The 16,692-nt window shown below is 41.3% G+C and overlaps 2 protein-coding genes across 2 annotated transcripts in view; both read right to left on the bottom strand.

Annotated features, from left to right (window-relative positions):
* The window catches only part of LOC309616346 (UPF0547 protein C16orf87 homolog), a 32,157-nt gene extending 23,530 nt beyond the window's left edge, over positions 1-8,627 (bottom strand). The window contains exons 1-2 of the mRNA XM_082366830.1: positions 6,595-8,627; positions 825-921 (exon numbers count right to left, since the gene is read on the bottom strand). Of these exons, the coding sequence (XP_082222956.1) occupies positions 825-921; positions 6,595-6,660 (163 nt within the window). The 5' untranslated portion in view covers positions 6,661-8,627. The remainder of the gene's footprint in view (positions 1-824; positions 922-6,594) is intronic.
* Positions 8,628-10,053: 1,426 nt separating this feature from the next.
* The window catches only part of LOC309617712 (uncharacterized protein), a gene marked incomplete at its 5' end in the record, with an annotated part of 49,379 nt that continues 42,740 nt past the window's right edge, over positions 10,054-16,692 (bottom strand). The window contains 2 exons of the mRNA XM_082370230.1: positions 10,054-10,954; positions 11,276-16,010. Of these exons, the coding sequence (XP_082226356.1) occupies positions 15,622-16,010 (389 nt within the window). The 3' untranslated portion in view covers positions 10,054-10,954; positions 11,276-15,621. The remainder of the gene's footprint in view (positions 10,955-11,275; positions 16,011-16,692) is intronic.

Genomic DNA, 16,692 nt, shown 5'->3' with positions numbered 1-16,692 from the left:
CCAAAATCAGGTTATATTTTTTCAGTCACCAGTTTAAAAAAAAAAACAAACCTACTTTAAAGTTGTTACACATTGTACCAGCACTATGAGAGGAAAAACCAAAATGTCCATCAAGCAGTAAACAGATAAACAAATTGTGGCATATCCACACAAAGAATACTATTAAGCAATAAAAAGGAATGAATTCTTATTGATATACACAACAATATGGCCGAATCTTAAATTACGCTCAGTGAAAGAAGTCAGGCAATAAAGATTACATACTGTATGATTCCACTTGTATAATGTAAAGTTCTAAAATAGTGACAGAAAGCAGATCGGTGGTTATCTGGGGGAGTGGGAAACAAGATGGAAAGATTACAAAGGGGAACTAGAAAGCTTATGGGAATGATGGACATGTTCATTATCTTGACTGTGGTGACTGATTGGTGTAAACACATGACAAAACTTATCAAACATACACTTTAAATATGTACAATTTATTGGAAGTCAATTATACCTTTAGTAAACATTTAAAATTTTTTTAAAAACATCAGATTAGGTCACTCCCTTGCTTAAAACCCTTCAATGGCTCTCCATCCTCCAAAAATAAAAAATAGAAAATTGTTACAAGCTTTATCAGCATTACAAGGGAGTTAACATTTAAATAGAATGAACGGCATACTAATGTCATAAGCTGATTTCCAATAGCTACTAAAAACCAAACAAATACTTCAATAGACTTTAATTGTTAACTTCAACAAAAATTGAATAGTAAATTCACAAAAATTAATTTTAAATTTCTACATCAAAAAGCTAAAAATGTGGTAAACTCTTACAATTACCTGTAGAAGATGGTGATTTTTCTGGGTGTTTTGCATTTAAAAGTTTTCTGCTAATAAATATGTAACCACAGGGACATGATTTACATGCAACAGGAACCTGTAGACAAAAAAAAGAAGCAATTTATTATTACAATTTTTCTGTTCTTAAACTTCTCAGTGTTTATGTACTCTCCTAAACTGAATGATAAATTACTTGAAGTAGGAATCATGGATTTATTTAAACCCCACCTCCTGACAACAAATTATGAGATGGGTATTGTGTCCTCTAAATCTTCACATTCTACTAACGCACTACAATAACCATGAATGTAGCAAATGCATGATAAACATGTGCTGATGTGAGTGAACAACAGAAAACCACAATAGGGTCAGAGCCAAGGAAAATATATGGGAAAAAAGGTAGCATTTCCTAAAATATTAGTTTGAAAGCAGTTTATATAGAATAAATTGGAAAGGGGGGCATGATTGGGAAATCATTAAAGTAATCCCAGCATTACATTATGAGGGCCCCACTGGAATAGTGAGAATGGAAATGGAGAGAAGGTAGATCTACAAGACATTTCAAAAGGGTAAAGAACTGAAAACAACCCAGGTTCCAACATGAGCGGGTAAGATGCCGATTACTACCAATAGAAAAAAAAAAAAAAAGTTTACAACAACCAGTTTGAGGGGCAAAAGTGTTGTACAAACAAAAGAGAATGTGGGACAAAGCAGGAGTTAAGACATAGTACCTTACAGTCTCAGCTCCAGGAAGGACGTTGGATAAAACACAAGCTCTTCAGGCTTCTGTTTATAAATCTGTAAACTATTTTTACAAGTGTCTCCTTTCTCCATTTCAAGTCTGTCAATATCTTTCTAAAGCCAAATGTTAGGGACTTCCCTGGTGGCGCAGTGGTTAAGAATCCGCCTGCCAATGCAGAGGACATGGGTTTGAGCCCTGGTCTGGGAAGATCCCACATGCCATGGAGCAACTAAGCCCATGCGCCACAACTACTGAGCTTGTGCTCTAGAGCCCACAAGCCACAACTACTGAGCCCATGTGCCACAACTACTGAAGCCCGAGCGCCTAAAGCCCGTGCTCTGCAACAAGAGAAGCCACCGCAATGAGAAGCTCGCGCACCGCAATGAAGAGTAGCCCCTGCTCACCGCAGCTAGAGAAAGCCCGCGTGCAGCAACGAAGACCCAACACAGCCAAAAATAAATAATAAATAAATAAATAAATTTATAAAGCCAAATGTTATTGAAAATCATTGAAAAAAGCTTTAGCTTTCCCTCCACAATTGTTCCACTAATATTCATCTTAATGATCCTTGGACTCAGGGCACATTCACTGAAAACCAGAAATTAATCTCAACAAAAAGTACTCACAGAATAGTAATAACAATTCCCTTTGTAAGATAAGTTCCATTTGCCCACTGTTCTGCTTATGTAAAAGTTTAATCACTACTATAAAGCTTTCATCCATTTATGTAGAGAATGCCTCATGTTCTAGAATATAAATATGTGATCTAAATAAGCTAAATCAGAATTTTGGCAGAATTCCTTTTCTTTGCATAAAAATACTGAACAAAGAATTCTAGTTTGTATTTATGAAAAATAACAATGAATCTATAAAAATAATCAAACTCCAGGTATGTCTAACAGCTTGCTTTATCAAGAATGTAATGAGATTCTTCCAAACCACGACAGAAAATGTAATGTTACATTTCTTAATAGTGTAAAATCTGCCTAAAATAGGTATGTTTTGTCATTTTAAAAATTTCACATCTTCAGAGAAACCAAGCTCAAAGGTACTGACTCATTTCCTTTATACTTAAACACATCATTTACGGCATCCACGGCAGTATAAATTGTTTTAAGTTAATGCTACCCAAAAAAACACAGAACGTGATGTTCTTATTTAACATACCCTTTGCTACTCAACAACCATTTTCTTTCAGCTATTGAAACTCAACAAATTGAAATTTAATTGTCTGATACACAAAAAAATTATACCAATCCATGTCCAGAATTAACAGAGTGCTACAGTTAGATGAGAAATGTACATTCGGCTTTGGGATGACTAATTCAATTGACAGGCTGATCTACATCCCTTAATGAAAGTGTCTTATGCTCAAGGAACATTCATGCGCCTGAGCTAAGTCACCCTAAGGTCCTTTTGAAAATATAAAGTTCCTTCCCCTCACACCAACCCTGAAAAAAACCCAACTAACCACCACCACAATACAGATCCTGTAAAAAGAATTATTAAATGAGGTAGACAACTTCAGTTATATTAATCTCTTTAAATTATTGTATAATTTGGATTTTAAACAAACACCTAAACTTCCATGAAATTTCAGTTGTAATGCCAAAGACAACAGTAATGAAAGTTCTAATGCTATACTTTCAGGATTTTAAAATGCAAGAAAAAAAATTTGAAGTGTTGTTTACTGATGGCTTGTGAATCAATTTATTCCTTGAAAAATAGGTATTGAGATTGTAGGCATGTTTTACAAGTAAGACAGGCTTAAAAAACAACTGCAAAAAACAAAATCCTGACCCTATATTGTTTCACTGACTTTAAAAAGCTCAAAAATAACCACATTACAGAGAATCCATCTATACTCTTTGTTGCTAAGAGCATCAAAGATACGTACAGCAGACATATTTGCTAAATGTCACATAAAATTTCCTAACATTCTTTCCTAAAAGGGGGAAAAAGCTGATGTAATAAAGAAAAAAAAAAAAAAAGCAAAATCAGAAACATACACCAGAGATCCCAGAAAAATAAGAATCCTGACTACTACTACACTCAGAATGGCTCAGTAACTTGAGTTAGTGGATGTGAAACCCGTTGAAAATGAAAAGTATTGTGGTTTAGATGTTTCAGAACTATATTTTCAAATGGGGGAATGTAAAAGGGGATGTAATAAAGCAACTGAAAATCTAGGTCTTTCTTGTTTGCTGATCTCTGTACCTGTTTTTAAACTTACACACACATATACAGAACTTATGTAAATCTACTCAACTGAGGCAATCTCAAACTTTAAAGATTTTATATTTATGTTTATAAACTATATCTAAATTCTAATTTAATATTCATCAGGCAACTCAGAATAACAGCAGTGTTCTAAAGCTTTTTTTAAAAATGGCTTTCTGGATTATAATTTTTTTCTCATTTATAAGAAACCTGTACTTTCAAATAACTAGAAAACTAAAATTAATCTATTATTTTCTTCAACTGAGTTACTTTGAGTAAAAGATAAATCGCTTTTAAGAATCACCAAAAGTTTGAATTAGTCACCACGTTATGTTATCTTCTCTTAAGTATTTAGAATAAAGAACACTACAAATCAACATTTTAAATTATGTTGTTGTAGCCTGTTATGGAATGAATTGTGTCCCCACCCCCAAAAAACACCCCAGCAACAAATTCGTATGTTGAAGCCCCAACCCCCCAACGTGATAGTATTCTTTGGAGATGAGATAATTAGGTTTAGATGAGGTCATGAGGGTGGAGTCCTCACGATGGCATTAGTGTCCCTGGAAGAGACACCAGAAAGCTCTCTTTTCTGCCAGGATCTTGGGACTTCCAGCCTCCAGAACTGTGACAAAATAAATTACTGTTGTTTGAGCCACCCAATCTATGGTATTTTGTTATGGCAGCTGCAGTGGAGGTTTTGTGTGTAACAACAAAACAGAATGTGATATTTCCAAATAAAATGCTGATCACGTTTTGTTGAATAGTTACAGGGACTCCTACAAGTTTATTATCCTTTCCTCTTTTTTTAACGAGGATATTAAAAATAGGTTATTTTCCCCAAAAGGTTACTGTATGCCAAATACAACAAGGTCAGGATTTGCAATAACTGATGCCCTACAGAAACTGGAATGCATAATGCATACCATGTAAACCTTATACTTCTGCACAATTAAACGGAACAAACAGAAATGATTTAAATATTTAAATAATCTTCGACAAGGAAACTTAAATAGAAAAGTCCAACTTTTTCAGAATTTAACAAATTTAGTTTAATGGTAAGAATGGAAATTTAGGACTTCTCTGGTGGCGCAGTGGTTAAGAACCCGCCTGCCAATTCAGGGGACACAGGTTCGAGCCCTGGTCCGCGAAGATCCCACATGCCGCGGAGCAACTAAGCCCGCGCACCACAACTACTGAGCGTGCGCTCTAGAGCTCGCGAGCCACAACTACTGAAGCCCGCGCGCCACAACTACTGAAGCCCTCGCGCCTAGAGCCCATGCTCCACAACAAGGGAAGCCACCGCAATAAGAAGCCCGTGCACCGCAACGACGAGTAGTCCCCGCTGGTCGCAACTACTCGAAACCCCACGAGCAACAACAAAGACCCAACGCAAACAAAAATGTAAAAAAAAAAGAAAGGAAATTTAACTCTGTTTTGGAAAACATGGCTAAATTGTTTTTAGAATGCATACTCAATAAACTCATACAATCAATAAACCGTAATTCTCCTCTGATCAGCATATCTATCATTGCCCATAAAAGATACTGAATAAAACATGTAACATTTTCTGTTAATAGATTTGATCAACCTTTAAGCTTGCTCCTTAAAGTATGCACTAAAATCAGCTTATTAAAAAAGTCTTCAGCCATTTCAAATTACTCCTGATTTAAAAAAAAAAAAAAAGGAAAGAAAGAAAAAGGGAGAAGAGGTAATCATTTTTAAAAAATTCTCAGTGGAAAAGAAATAAACACACCCAGATCTGCATGTTGGCGTGAAATAGGGCCCTAACTAATGCTTTTAACTGAGAGAGTCTTAACTCATTAGATTATAAGGTTTAGAGGAACTTGTATCATTCTAGTAAAAAATGAGGCATCCTTAAACTAAAATGGTAAGATGAGATTTTTTTAAATTACAGCTATGACATCATTAATTCTGTGTAGAAAGCAGTCATTTAAAATTCATAAAACCACATATATATTTTTTAGAAGATCTGGAAGCAGAAAATGCCAAATTTTTAACAGTGGATACCGCGGCGGGTAGGGGGAAGTGAGGAGCGCTCAGAAAGGAAGGGCTTCAATGGGGGCGTTATTCAATAACGTTCCATTTAAAACAATGTACAGAAAGGATTCACGATTATTTACGTCAAAAATATAATAATTATATTTAAGAGAAAAAAATCTCCATATTTCGCCAAAACTTAAAACTATTACACTGCGGGCCTTTCTGTCACATTTAAGCATCCGCCCAGGTCGCGGGGGGACAGTTTTGGGGGTCCACCGTACACATCTGAAACGGGAACAAAGCAACCCTGCCTGGCAGAAGGCGGATTTCGGAGCCAGGAGCCCGGACTCGGAGTCGGCACATCGGGCATTCTCTTCGGGGCAGGAGGGGGCTGAGGGACCGAACTCGTCCACTTGGGCTGCTGCCCCACACTCCTGCCGCTGTCACCGGAGCCGGACAGGCGATTCGGGGAGGGTCCGGACAGGGCGCCCCGTCAGCTCGCGATAAACCCACGCCCCCTCTCACGCGGCTGGCCACAGGGCAAGATACTCGCCCGTCTGACCGCCGCCAGGTGGGCACCGGCCGGGCCGCGGCCCCGGGCGCTTCCCCCGCAACCCCTCGGCTCTACCCGGCCGGTTCCGGGCTCCCATCGTGGCCAGAGCTCGAGGGCCGGCCCACACGCTCAGCCGCTGGGACCCCGGCAAGGCGGCCTCTCCACAGCCAACGGCCGCCGGCAACGGACGCCCGCCCGCGCGCACCCGCCCCACCGGCCCGTGTGCCCGGTGCTCGGCCCCCGGCGCCCACCTGTTGGTCGCACTCGGGGCATGATTTGGTGGCCATCTTCACTTTCTTGGCTCGAGTTGCAGACATGCTCCTCTCTGGCGGCGGCGGCGGCGGCGGCGGCGGCGGCGGTGGCGGCGGTGGCGGCGGCGGTGGCGGCGGCCCGGGCTCCGCCCCTCGTACTTCAGCAGCCCAGCCTCCGCCCGTTGATCCCCGCTGGCCAGAGTGAGGCTCTGAAAAGTGCGCGCACGCGCGTGCGCGAGCTCGCGCGGAGCCTGCGTGCCGAGGGGGCGGGGCGCGGCGTGCGCCGGCTCCGCGGGACCGCGGAACACGCCCCCACCCACACCGCTCCGGTCCTCTAGGGCGTACTGATTCTCACGAGAGGAGACTGACTGGATCGTGCGGCGGGACGATGGACACGCCCTCTCTGGGCCAGACGAACGGCCTGGAGGCGTGGTTTGCCCGGGACTCGGCAGTAACGGGCGTCGGGCTCGACCAACGAATGCACAGATGGGGCGGGTCGTGGTGCTGAGCCCGCCCCCTCCCCCAGAGGAAGGAGAACGTGAGAGTGAAAAAGGCGGTGGGGGGTAAAGCGCTTGGCACAGATCCTACCGTTTGATAAACTTCAGTAAATGTTAGCGAGTCTAATCATTGAGGAATTGTAATAGACATCTAATGAATCTGCTATATGCCAGCCCTGGACTCGGTTCTGCGAGGTATAAAATTCGTTAAGTCAAATATGAATTGAGGGCCAATTCTGCCAGACAAATGTGAATACTAGGAGGTGCCTGCCCTCAAACACGTAGTCTAGAAGTGTAGACGGCCCAACATTCGAATGTTGTTGGAAAGAATAAGTCGGCTGACTAGAGTGTTATATCAAAATTTAAAATTCACCTCGACTTTGATCTTGTAATCCCATACCTAAGAGTTTGGAAAGATAATCTCCATGTGCTCAAATGGATTTGTGCAAAAATGTTGCACTTCGCAGCACTGCTTGTCAAAGCAAAATCAGAAACAGCCCATGTGTCCATCAACAAATTGCTTGAGCAAATTAAGTTATGCATGCAACGAAATGTCATTGCAGTTCTTCAAAAGAATGATAGTTCTGTATGTAAAGTGATATAATGATCTCCAAAATAGTATTAACTGGAAAAACATAGTACACCTTGTTTAAGACTGTGCAAAAATAATATGAAAATATATTTATTTATGCTTGCATATACATTAAGAAACTGGAAATAGGAACTGGAGGGCAGGAAAAGGAGGGAGACATATTCCATATCCTATTGTATTATTTGAATTTTCTACTAGGTTAACCTAATATGACCCCCCCACCCCCGCAAAAGGGAAAAGGATTTGTACACAGCTAATGAGGTCACCTGACCCACTGTTGAGGGTGTTGGTGGTCCTAGAAGGCTTTCTAGAAGAGTCATCTCCAAAACTGAATCCCTAAGTAAGTCAGGTGGAGTTGCCCAATCAAAGGTGAGAACTCACCAGGCAGATGAGACAGTGTAAGCAAAGGCAGAGAGGTCAGCAGTTTAGCAGTTGTGAGCACACCAAGTGCAAGGCAAAGAGTTAAAGCTGGAGATGTGGGTCATATCCAGCTATGCAGGCAGGGTCTTTGCTACCATGGTAAGGAGTTTGGACTTCATACTGAGTTCAATGGGGCAGTAAGGGTTTTAAGTTGGGGAGTAACAGGATTATATTTGAAGTTGATAATGACTGGGCCAGAAAAATACCTCAGGTGTTAGACCTGAGGCATGGGGAGAGGATGGACAATAAAGAGAGGGGCGGAATTTTAAAAATATGAAGGCCAGGGCTTCCCTGGTGGCGCAGTGGTTGAGAGTCTGCCTGCCAATGCAGGGGACACGGGTTCGAGCCCTGGTCTGGGAAGATCCCACATGCCGCGGAGCAACTGGGCCCGTGAGCCACAACTACTGAGCCTGCGCGTCTGGAGCCTGTGCTCCGCAACAAGAGAGGCCGCGATAGTGAGAGGCTCGCGCACCGCGATGAAGAGTGGCCCCCGCTTGCCGCAACTAGAGAAAGCCCTCGCATAGAAACGAAGACCCAACACAGCCAAAAATAACAAAATTAAAAAAAAAAAATGAAGGCCATAATATTAGCAAAACTTAAGGAGCTATTTTGCTGGGGGAGAGTGGTGGTCATGGACATTTTCAGGATGACTCTGAAGTTTCTAATGCAAAGAAATGGAGGAATAGAAGTAGCAGAGGAAGATAGTACCTCAGTTTTCCCTGGAGAATGGTGTAGGGCATGAATCGGGAACCCAGGCCCTGCAATGCTGGCCCTGAGGAGTTTTCTGAAAATTTCATTTGACTGGGTCCTTTTTATGGAAATCTCCCCAAAAGGGCACTTGGCTGGTGTGGGTGTTAAGGAAGAGGTCTTCATCTCTGTGGGGCTTTTGAAGTGCTTTACGTGGCAGGCACTGACAGCTGTCTGATGCAAACTCCATCCAGGTCCCCCCTTCTCTCTAGCCATCTTCTAAGTAGGAGTGGGTCATGTGGTGTTATCTCTGGCCAATAAGATGTAAACCAAAGTCTGCTGAGTGAGATTTTTGGAAAGGCTCTGAGTTCCTGATAAAAATGAAGCGATTCATGTCCGAAAAAACCTCTTTGTCCTTTGCCTTTCACACTTTTCTTACTGTCTGGAGCATGAATATGAGGCCCTAGAGGTAAAGCAGCCATCTTATGACAATGAGACAATGAGGTGTTGTATTAGTTATCTATCATTTCATAACAAATTACCCCCAAAATTAGCGGCTTGAAACAGATGTGATTCTGCAGTCTCATCTGAATGCTCAACTAGGGGGAGATCCACTTCTAAGTTCATTCATTTGATTGTTGGCGGCCACAGTCCCTCATCACATGGGCTCTTCACAGACGTGCCTTGAAACATGGCAACTGGCTTCCCCTAGAATGAGTGATCCGAGAAAGAATGACAGAAGCCACATTCTTTTTATAACTTAATCTCGGAAGTGGCATCACATCAATTCTGCTATATTCTATTAGAAGCAAGTCACTAAGTCCAGCCCACACTCAATGAGAGGAAATTACACAAGGGCAAGAACACCAAAAGGCAGAGATCATTGGGAGCCATCTTAAGAGGCTGGCCACCCTAAGTGCCATGCATGGAATTATCATCAATCCACTAAGAAGGATGAATAGAAAACTAGAAAGTGCCTGGGTTGCTCATTGTTGAGTAGCACCCCAGTTGTGACCTGCCTCCCTAGATCCCCTATAATGTGAAAGGCAGAAAATAGCTCAAAATAAGATTCAGCTCCACACCCACTAGAATAGATAAAATTAAAGACTAATAACATCAAATGTTAGTGAAAGGGGGTAAAAAATACTGTAATTACTTTCGAAAAAGGTCTAGGAAAACTAAATATACACATAGCCTATGATCCGTATTTCCAATCTTAAGTATTTATTCGGGAGAAATGAAAATATATGTCTACAAAAAGACTTGTGCAAGAATATTCATAACAGCTTTATTCATACTGGACCCAAAATGAGGAAAATAACACACAAATGTCTATCAATAGGTAAACATAGATAAACAAATTGTAGTATATTCATTTAATGGAATATGAATCAGCTTTTAAAAGGAACAAATTACTGTTACAACAAAATGGATGAATCTCAAAAACATTATGCTCAGTAAAAGAAGCCTTACACAAAAGAGCACATACTGTAGTTCCATTTATATGCAGTTCTAGAACAAGCAAAACTATTCCATGGTAGAAAAAAATCAGAGCAATGTTTGCCTCTTGGAGGATAAGGGTGGGGATAAAATGAAAAGGGGTATGAGGGAACTTCCTGGGCCGATAGTAATAGTCTGTATCTTAATAGGGGTTTGTGTTACACAAGTATTGGCATTTGTCAAAATGTATTGAAAAGTACTCTTAAGATTTAGGCGTTTTATTGAATTTAAATTTTATCTCAACAAGAACCTTAAGCAAATATTGAACTCTGAGTAATGATATGTATGCTGAAGTATTTAGGGGGAAATGTGCTAATGCCTGCAACTTACATTGAAATGCATAAAAAAAATATGGCTACATGGGTAGATAAGTGATAAAGCAAATACAGTATAGTAAAATGTCAGTGGTACAATCTAGGCTGTTGGCATACAGGTGTCCACTGTAAAATTTAAGTATTTTGTATGTCTGAAAATTTTCATAAATTATAGGAAACAAGACCTACTTTTTAAACCACTGTTCATTAGGTTTTCAATTATCTGCTGTCAAACATATTCCTTACTTACACCATTACCAAAACAAGGGTTTTCTACAAAATGGATGATACTGGCCCTGACACTTAATTCATTCATTTAATACTTACTAGGTACCTACTATGTGCTGGACCTTGTGCTTTTTTTTTTTTTTTTTAAATGAAAGCTTCTTTATTTATTTATTTTTGGCTGTGTTGGGTCTTCGTTTCTGTGCGAGGGCTTTCTCTAGTTGCAGCGAGCGGGGGCCACTCTTCATCGCGGTGCGCGGGCCTCTCACTGTCGTGGACTCTCTTGTTGCGGAGCACAGGCTCCAGACGCGCAAGCTCAGTAATTGTGGCTCATGGGCTTAGCTGCTCCGCGGCATGTGGGATCTTCCCAGACCAGCGCTCGAACCCGTGTCCCCTGCATTGGCAGGCAGATTCTCAACCACTGCGCCACCAGGGAAGCACTGGACCTTGTGCTCTTGATGGGGATACAACCTTGTGAGTAAAATAAAGTTCCTGCTGTTGTGAATCTCATACAAACACATACTATTATACAAATAAATATATAACTACAGTGATCACAATTATGAAGGTACTATTCTGGGGCTTCCCTGTGGAAGTGGAGACTTCCTGGAGGAAATATGCATGATGGGTAGAGTTAGTGAGGTAAAGAGGATTAGCAAATATTCAGCCAGAAGGAACAGCATGGGCAAATTAACTGAGGTAAAAGGAAATGAAAGGAAGCTATTATGGCCGAAGCACCAAAAGAAAGAGGAAGAGAGAATCTGACATACTGAGGATGGGTGCTGGAAAAGCCCACTTTCCACTGGCTTTCGATGCTACTTCTAACTTTGCTCAAGATCCTTCATGTGTGCTGTTGAAGTGGCTGTAGGTGCTCTAGTCTCATAGGAAGCAATTAGACCAGGCAGGAACTTTTTTTTTTTTTTTAATTTCCTTTGATTTATTTATTTTTGGCTGCATTGGGTCTTCGTTGCTGTGCGTGGGCTTTCTCTAGTTGGGGCGAGTGGAGGCTACTCTTTGTTGCAGTGCACAGGCTTCTCATTGCAGTGGCTTCTCTTGTTGTGCGGAGCACGGGCTTCACTAGCTGTGGCTCGCGGGCTCTAGAGCACAGGCTCAGTAGTTGTGGCGCAGTGGCTTAGTTGCTCCTTAGCATGTGGGATCTTCCCGGACCAGGGCTCGAACCTGTGTCCCCTGCATTGGCAGGCAGATTCTTAACCGCTGCGCCACCGGGGAAGTCCTCAGGAACTATTCTAATACAGGTATTATGTACTTGAGAAACCAAAATGGCCATTCAAAGCCTTTTTTTTTTTTTTTTTTTTGGCCGCGCCGCTCTCCTTGTGGGATCTTAGTTCCCCAACGACGGATCGAACCAAGACCCTTGTCAGTGAAAGTGCGGCGTCTTAACCACTGGACCACCGGGGAATTCCCTCAAAGCCATTTTTTATCCCCTTTTGTAATTACAACCCAAGTTCCTGGGGGGTAAGGGCAGGTGAGATGTAACAGCCTCCATCTCAACTCCTTTATTTTGACACTCAAACAAACCAAAGTTTCTACCAAGGAACCTTTTAAAGCTTTTCTTTCTTTTCTGGGAAAGGATAACAAGAGCACTAGGCTGCTTGGGAGGTCTTGTGTATAAAATTTCTCATTTTTCTTGAAACCCAATATAGCTCCTAAATTAAAGAGTTATAAGTTTAAAGCTGTAGTTCCTACTTTTCCAAAGCAACGGAGAGATAATCATCACAATGATGAAAATGTAGTCATTTTGTGTTGATTCTGTTCACATTATACTCCATATTTCCAAAAAGGAATGGGCTATGATTTTTTTTAAAAAAGATACAAATAATAGACAAAGAAGATGCCATCTTTGTCCTGAAAGAGAGCTTTTCTTTTTTTCCTGCGAGGCCAATAATACACTGGGTCAGGGAAAACTCATTGCAGGAAAGCCACAGGCTCAACTCTAGAAGCCAGCCCTCCTTTACAGCTGAGTACCTCTGAACAGTACGAGACAGGTATCAGCCTTCGCTGAGCACTGAACTCAGCCCACTGGCCTGCCCTGAACACAGAGGGGCCTCCAGAGGTGTCTTACGCCTCGCTTTGCCTCCTTTTGCTTTTTCTCTCATAGTATTAAATACTACTTATTGGGCATCTACTCTGTGCCTGTCCTTTACATTAATTGTCCCTCTTCCTCCCCAAGCCCTGCAAAGGTTACAGTTAAATAAAGTAAGGCTCAGGGAGCATTATCAGTCAGGAATTTTTTTTTTCCAAACAGAAAACCCAACTCAAAATGGCTTAAGCAAAAAGGGTTACTGGCTACTAATACTACTAATAAGTAGTACCAGTTTCAGGCACAACTGGATCCATGTCCTCACAAGAACCACAGGGCCCGTTTCTGTCTCTTGGGTCTACACCCCTTGTTGGAAATAGTAGGGAAGATGGCTAAGATAGCTCACCATCCTGTATTTGCTCCTTTTCCTGTCTCATCATGTTTCACTGCTCCTATTTGGGTTTCCTACCCATCCAGGAACCACTGATTTGGGCTGGACAAAGATATTCACTGATTGTTTTAGACCAAAATTCAGCATCCAGCCCTGGAAGTCTGACAAGGGGTCTGAGAATTGAGGGAAGGATAGATGGGTCATAAAACAACTACCATCCAGAAACACCACTTTCTTTCCCATTGGCCAAGCCACTGCCTCTCACCCTGTTACCATTTAGCCTCACCCTTGTGCTGCCTTTGAAATAAAGTCCTTCCCACACTTCCAGTCTTAGTCCTCTTACCCTATCAGTCTGAACTAATCAGAAGCTTTACTCTCCTGGGAGTAAGCAAGAGTCCACAGAAACTCTGTAGATTCCTTGATAAACCCAAAGATGGAGTAGTAAATGAGCAGGTGACTCCCAACCAGGGCATCCAGCCAAGGGAATAAATTAGGACTGAAAGCACCCTATGCTCTGCTCACCAAGCCATGTGTCATGGTGCAGGGTTGCATCTACCCAAAGGAAAGGACAATTTTTTTTTTTTCTTTTTTGCAGTAAACCATCCCATGGTCCTTAATCCTTGGGCTCATAGTCAATTCTACTTTCAGGGAATTTCCATTCCATCTCTCCCTCCATTTCCCTTCTTCCTTCCCTTTCTGTGTCTCTCTCTCCCTCCAGGTAAGATCCATTCCAGGATGTCCTCTCACCTCTTAACCTTTCAAGATTCCTTAACTCTCCTCTCCTTCATGGATTAGACATAGCAGGTTGTCATGAGCGAAAGAGGCAGGAAGAGGACCATCCTGATATCTTTATCCCAACTTAATCCCTAGATGCCACAAAGAGTAACTGCAATCTAGTTAAAAAATCATAAAGAGGCCATTAATTATGGTCTCTCACAGGCCACCTACATTTTTAAAAAATATAAAATCAGAATGGAAAACATATGAAAGAAAGGACTGGCTCTGTGTGACAGAGTATTACACCCAAAAGCATCACTGAGCCATGTGTGCATGCCTTCTAGTGTTAGAAACATACTTTCATTTCTTTAGTCAAAAAATATTTTCTGAGAGGACTTCCCTGGTGGTGCAGTGGTTAAGAATCCGCCTGCCAATTCAGGGGACACGGGTTCAAGCCCTGGTCCGGGAAGATCCCACATGCCGCAGAGCAACTAAGCCCGTGCACCGCAACTACTGAGCCTGCGCTCTAGAGCCCACGAGCCACAACTACTGAAGCCTGCGCGTCTAGAGCCCATGTTCCGCAACAAGGGAAGCCACCACAATGAGAAGCCTGTCCACTGCAACGAAGAGTAGCCTCCACTCACTGCACCTAGAGAAAGCCCACGTGCAGCAACAAAAACCCAGAGCAGCCAAAAATTAATTAATTAATTAAAAAAAATTTTTTTTTCTGAGAGCCTCAGAGCCTCTAATGAGGCAGCTCATCTCCCTGGAACCCACTTTACCCAGACCTTTGCATGGCTGACCCCTAAGCATCTTTCACACACACATACACTGGGTTGCTCCACATTCCTCCAGTGAAGAAGCCCAAAGCTCAGGGGCAGCTTGTAGTTTTCCATACCTTAGGTACCTTTCAGTCTTCACATTCTGCCAGGGTCTGGGAAGGTATCAAGTTGAACCACATGAAATTGCCTTTTTATGGGTCAAATGAAAATGTTAAATATTTTGGAGAAAAAGAAAAGCTTTATTCAACCAAAGTATGCACTGTTAGCATTAACTGCTTTCCCCAAATATTAAATGGCATATACCATATTTATAAAATTTAGCATTGTTAATGTTTATTCAAATCCTCCAATTACTGCTTCTCAATTGGAGAAAGTTTTGTTTCTCAGAAAGAGTTCCAAATGACAGAAAAGGTGGTAATTGGTTGAAAAAAAGTCAGGTGAATATGATGAATGTGGGAAAATTTCTTAGTTCAATTCAGTTAACTTCTCTATGATGGTTTGTGATTTCTGTGGTCAAATGTTGTCATGCAACAGTATAGGTCCATGTCTGCTAACCAATACAGAGTGCTTTTAGATCACCTTTTTTGATATATAATTTCAACTTTTTGACAGTGAGATGCTACTGTTAGTTATACCTGGGTTAAAAAGCGGTAATGAAACACTCTTTGTAGACCACCAGACATTACCAGAACCTTTTTTGGTTGCAGTGATTGTTTGAACACATTCGGGAACTTCATCAAAATCCAACCATTGCCCCAACCACTTTCAATTTCATTTTTTATCAGAGCTTATGATCCTCTCCAAAATATGTCTCTGTTCTTTCAAATTTTAAGGGATGAGCATACCTCTAACCATCTGAGTTTATGATAGTCCATTAACTGGTGTGGTACCTACCCACTTGTCCAATTTTTTCACCTTTCCTATTGCAGCCAGGTGTCGAGAAATTGTTGTAGCAGAAACTCCTAAGTCTGCTGCAAGACCTCGAATTGCTGTTCTGGGGTTATCTTCCACCATGGCTCTCAACTGATCTTCATTTAAAACAGATTTGGGTCTCCCTCGAGGCTCATTTTTCAGACTCAGATCCCCAGAACGAAATTTTTCAAACCACCATCGGATAGTCCTTTCACTAACAGAGCCTTCTCCAAAGACAGAATTGATGTTTCTACTTGCCGTGGCTGCACTATGTCCTAGTTTAAATTCATATAAAAAAAGTATTCGTAAATCTTTCGAAGACATGGTATTGTTCACTTCTGTAGAGAAAATAAACAATAAAAACTCAATCATCAAAGAAAACCAAATCTATATAAAATACTATACTTAGATTCTATACAAAACTTTTGTTTCTCCTCAAATTTTCACTCACTAATTTTACTGTCCATCAGTGCATCTTGTCTGCAACAATAATTACTGTTTAGCTAATGCTGGCTTTCTACTTCCTGCAATTCTTCCACAGTTATTAATTGAAATTCTACTATAAAGGAAGAACTGTCCCTTCCCCTGCCCCATTTTTAAATTTATATCAGCATGGACTCATGGATATTTACTTTATTAATTCAATGATATCATTATTTCTTTTGCTCAAATTGTTCCAGCTTTGGTCATTAGAACTCCTTCAGGTTGGCTCCCATGTTCCTTCAACAATATTCCCCCTTTTCTTTCTTTTTTTTTTTTTTTTTTAAAGCATTTTGTTATTATCTGGCACACCTAAAGATTTTCCAGGCACCTTTACCCCATCTAAGTCCTGCAGTCGACCACTTCTCTAAAGAGCCCTGGTTCCTTTTATTGGAGAATCATACTTAGAAATAAAAAATTGGATGCTAAGTTTGTTCATTACTGCTGAGGTGTCATCACTTCTAGTTCCTCACAGTGGACAGAGTTAGGAAATATATGTATGCATACTAACGCACACATATAGTGATATCGCAGATTCCA

The sequence above is a fragment of the Balaenoptera borealis genome, assembly GCF_965194805.1.
Source record: "Balaenoptera borealis genome assembly, chromosome: 19".
Lineage (NCBI taxonomy): Eukaryota > Metazoa > Chordata > Mammalia > Artiodactyla > Balaenopteridae > Balaenoptera > Balaenoptera borealis.
The sequence above is the reverse complement of the archived record's forward strand: the minus strand, read 5'-3'. Positions and strand labels throughout refer to the sequence as shown.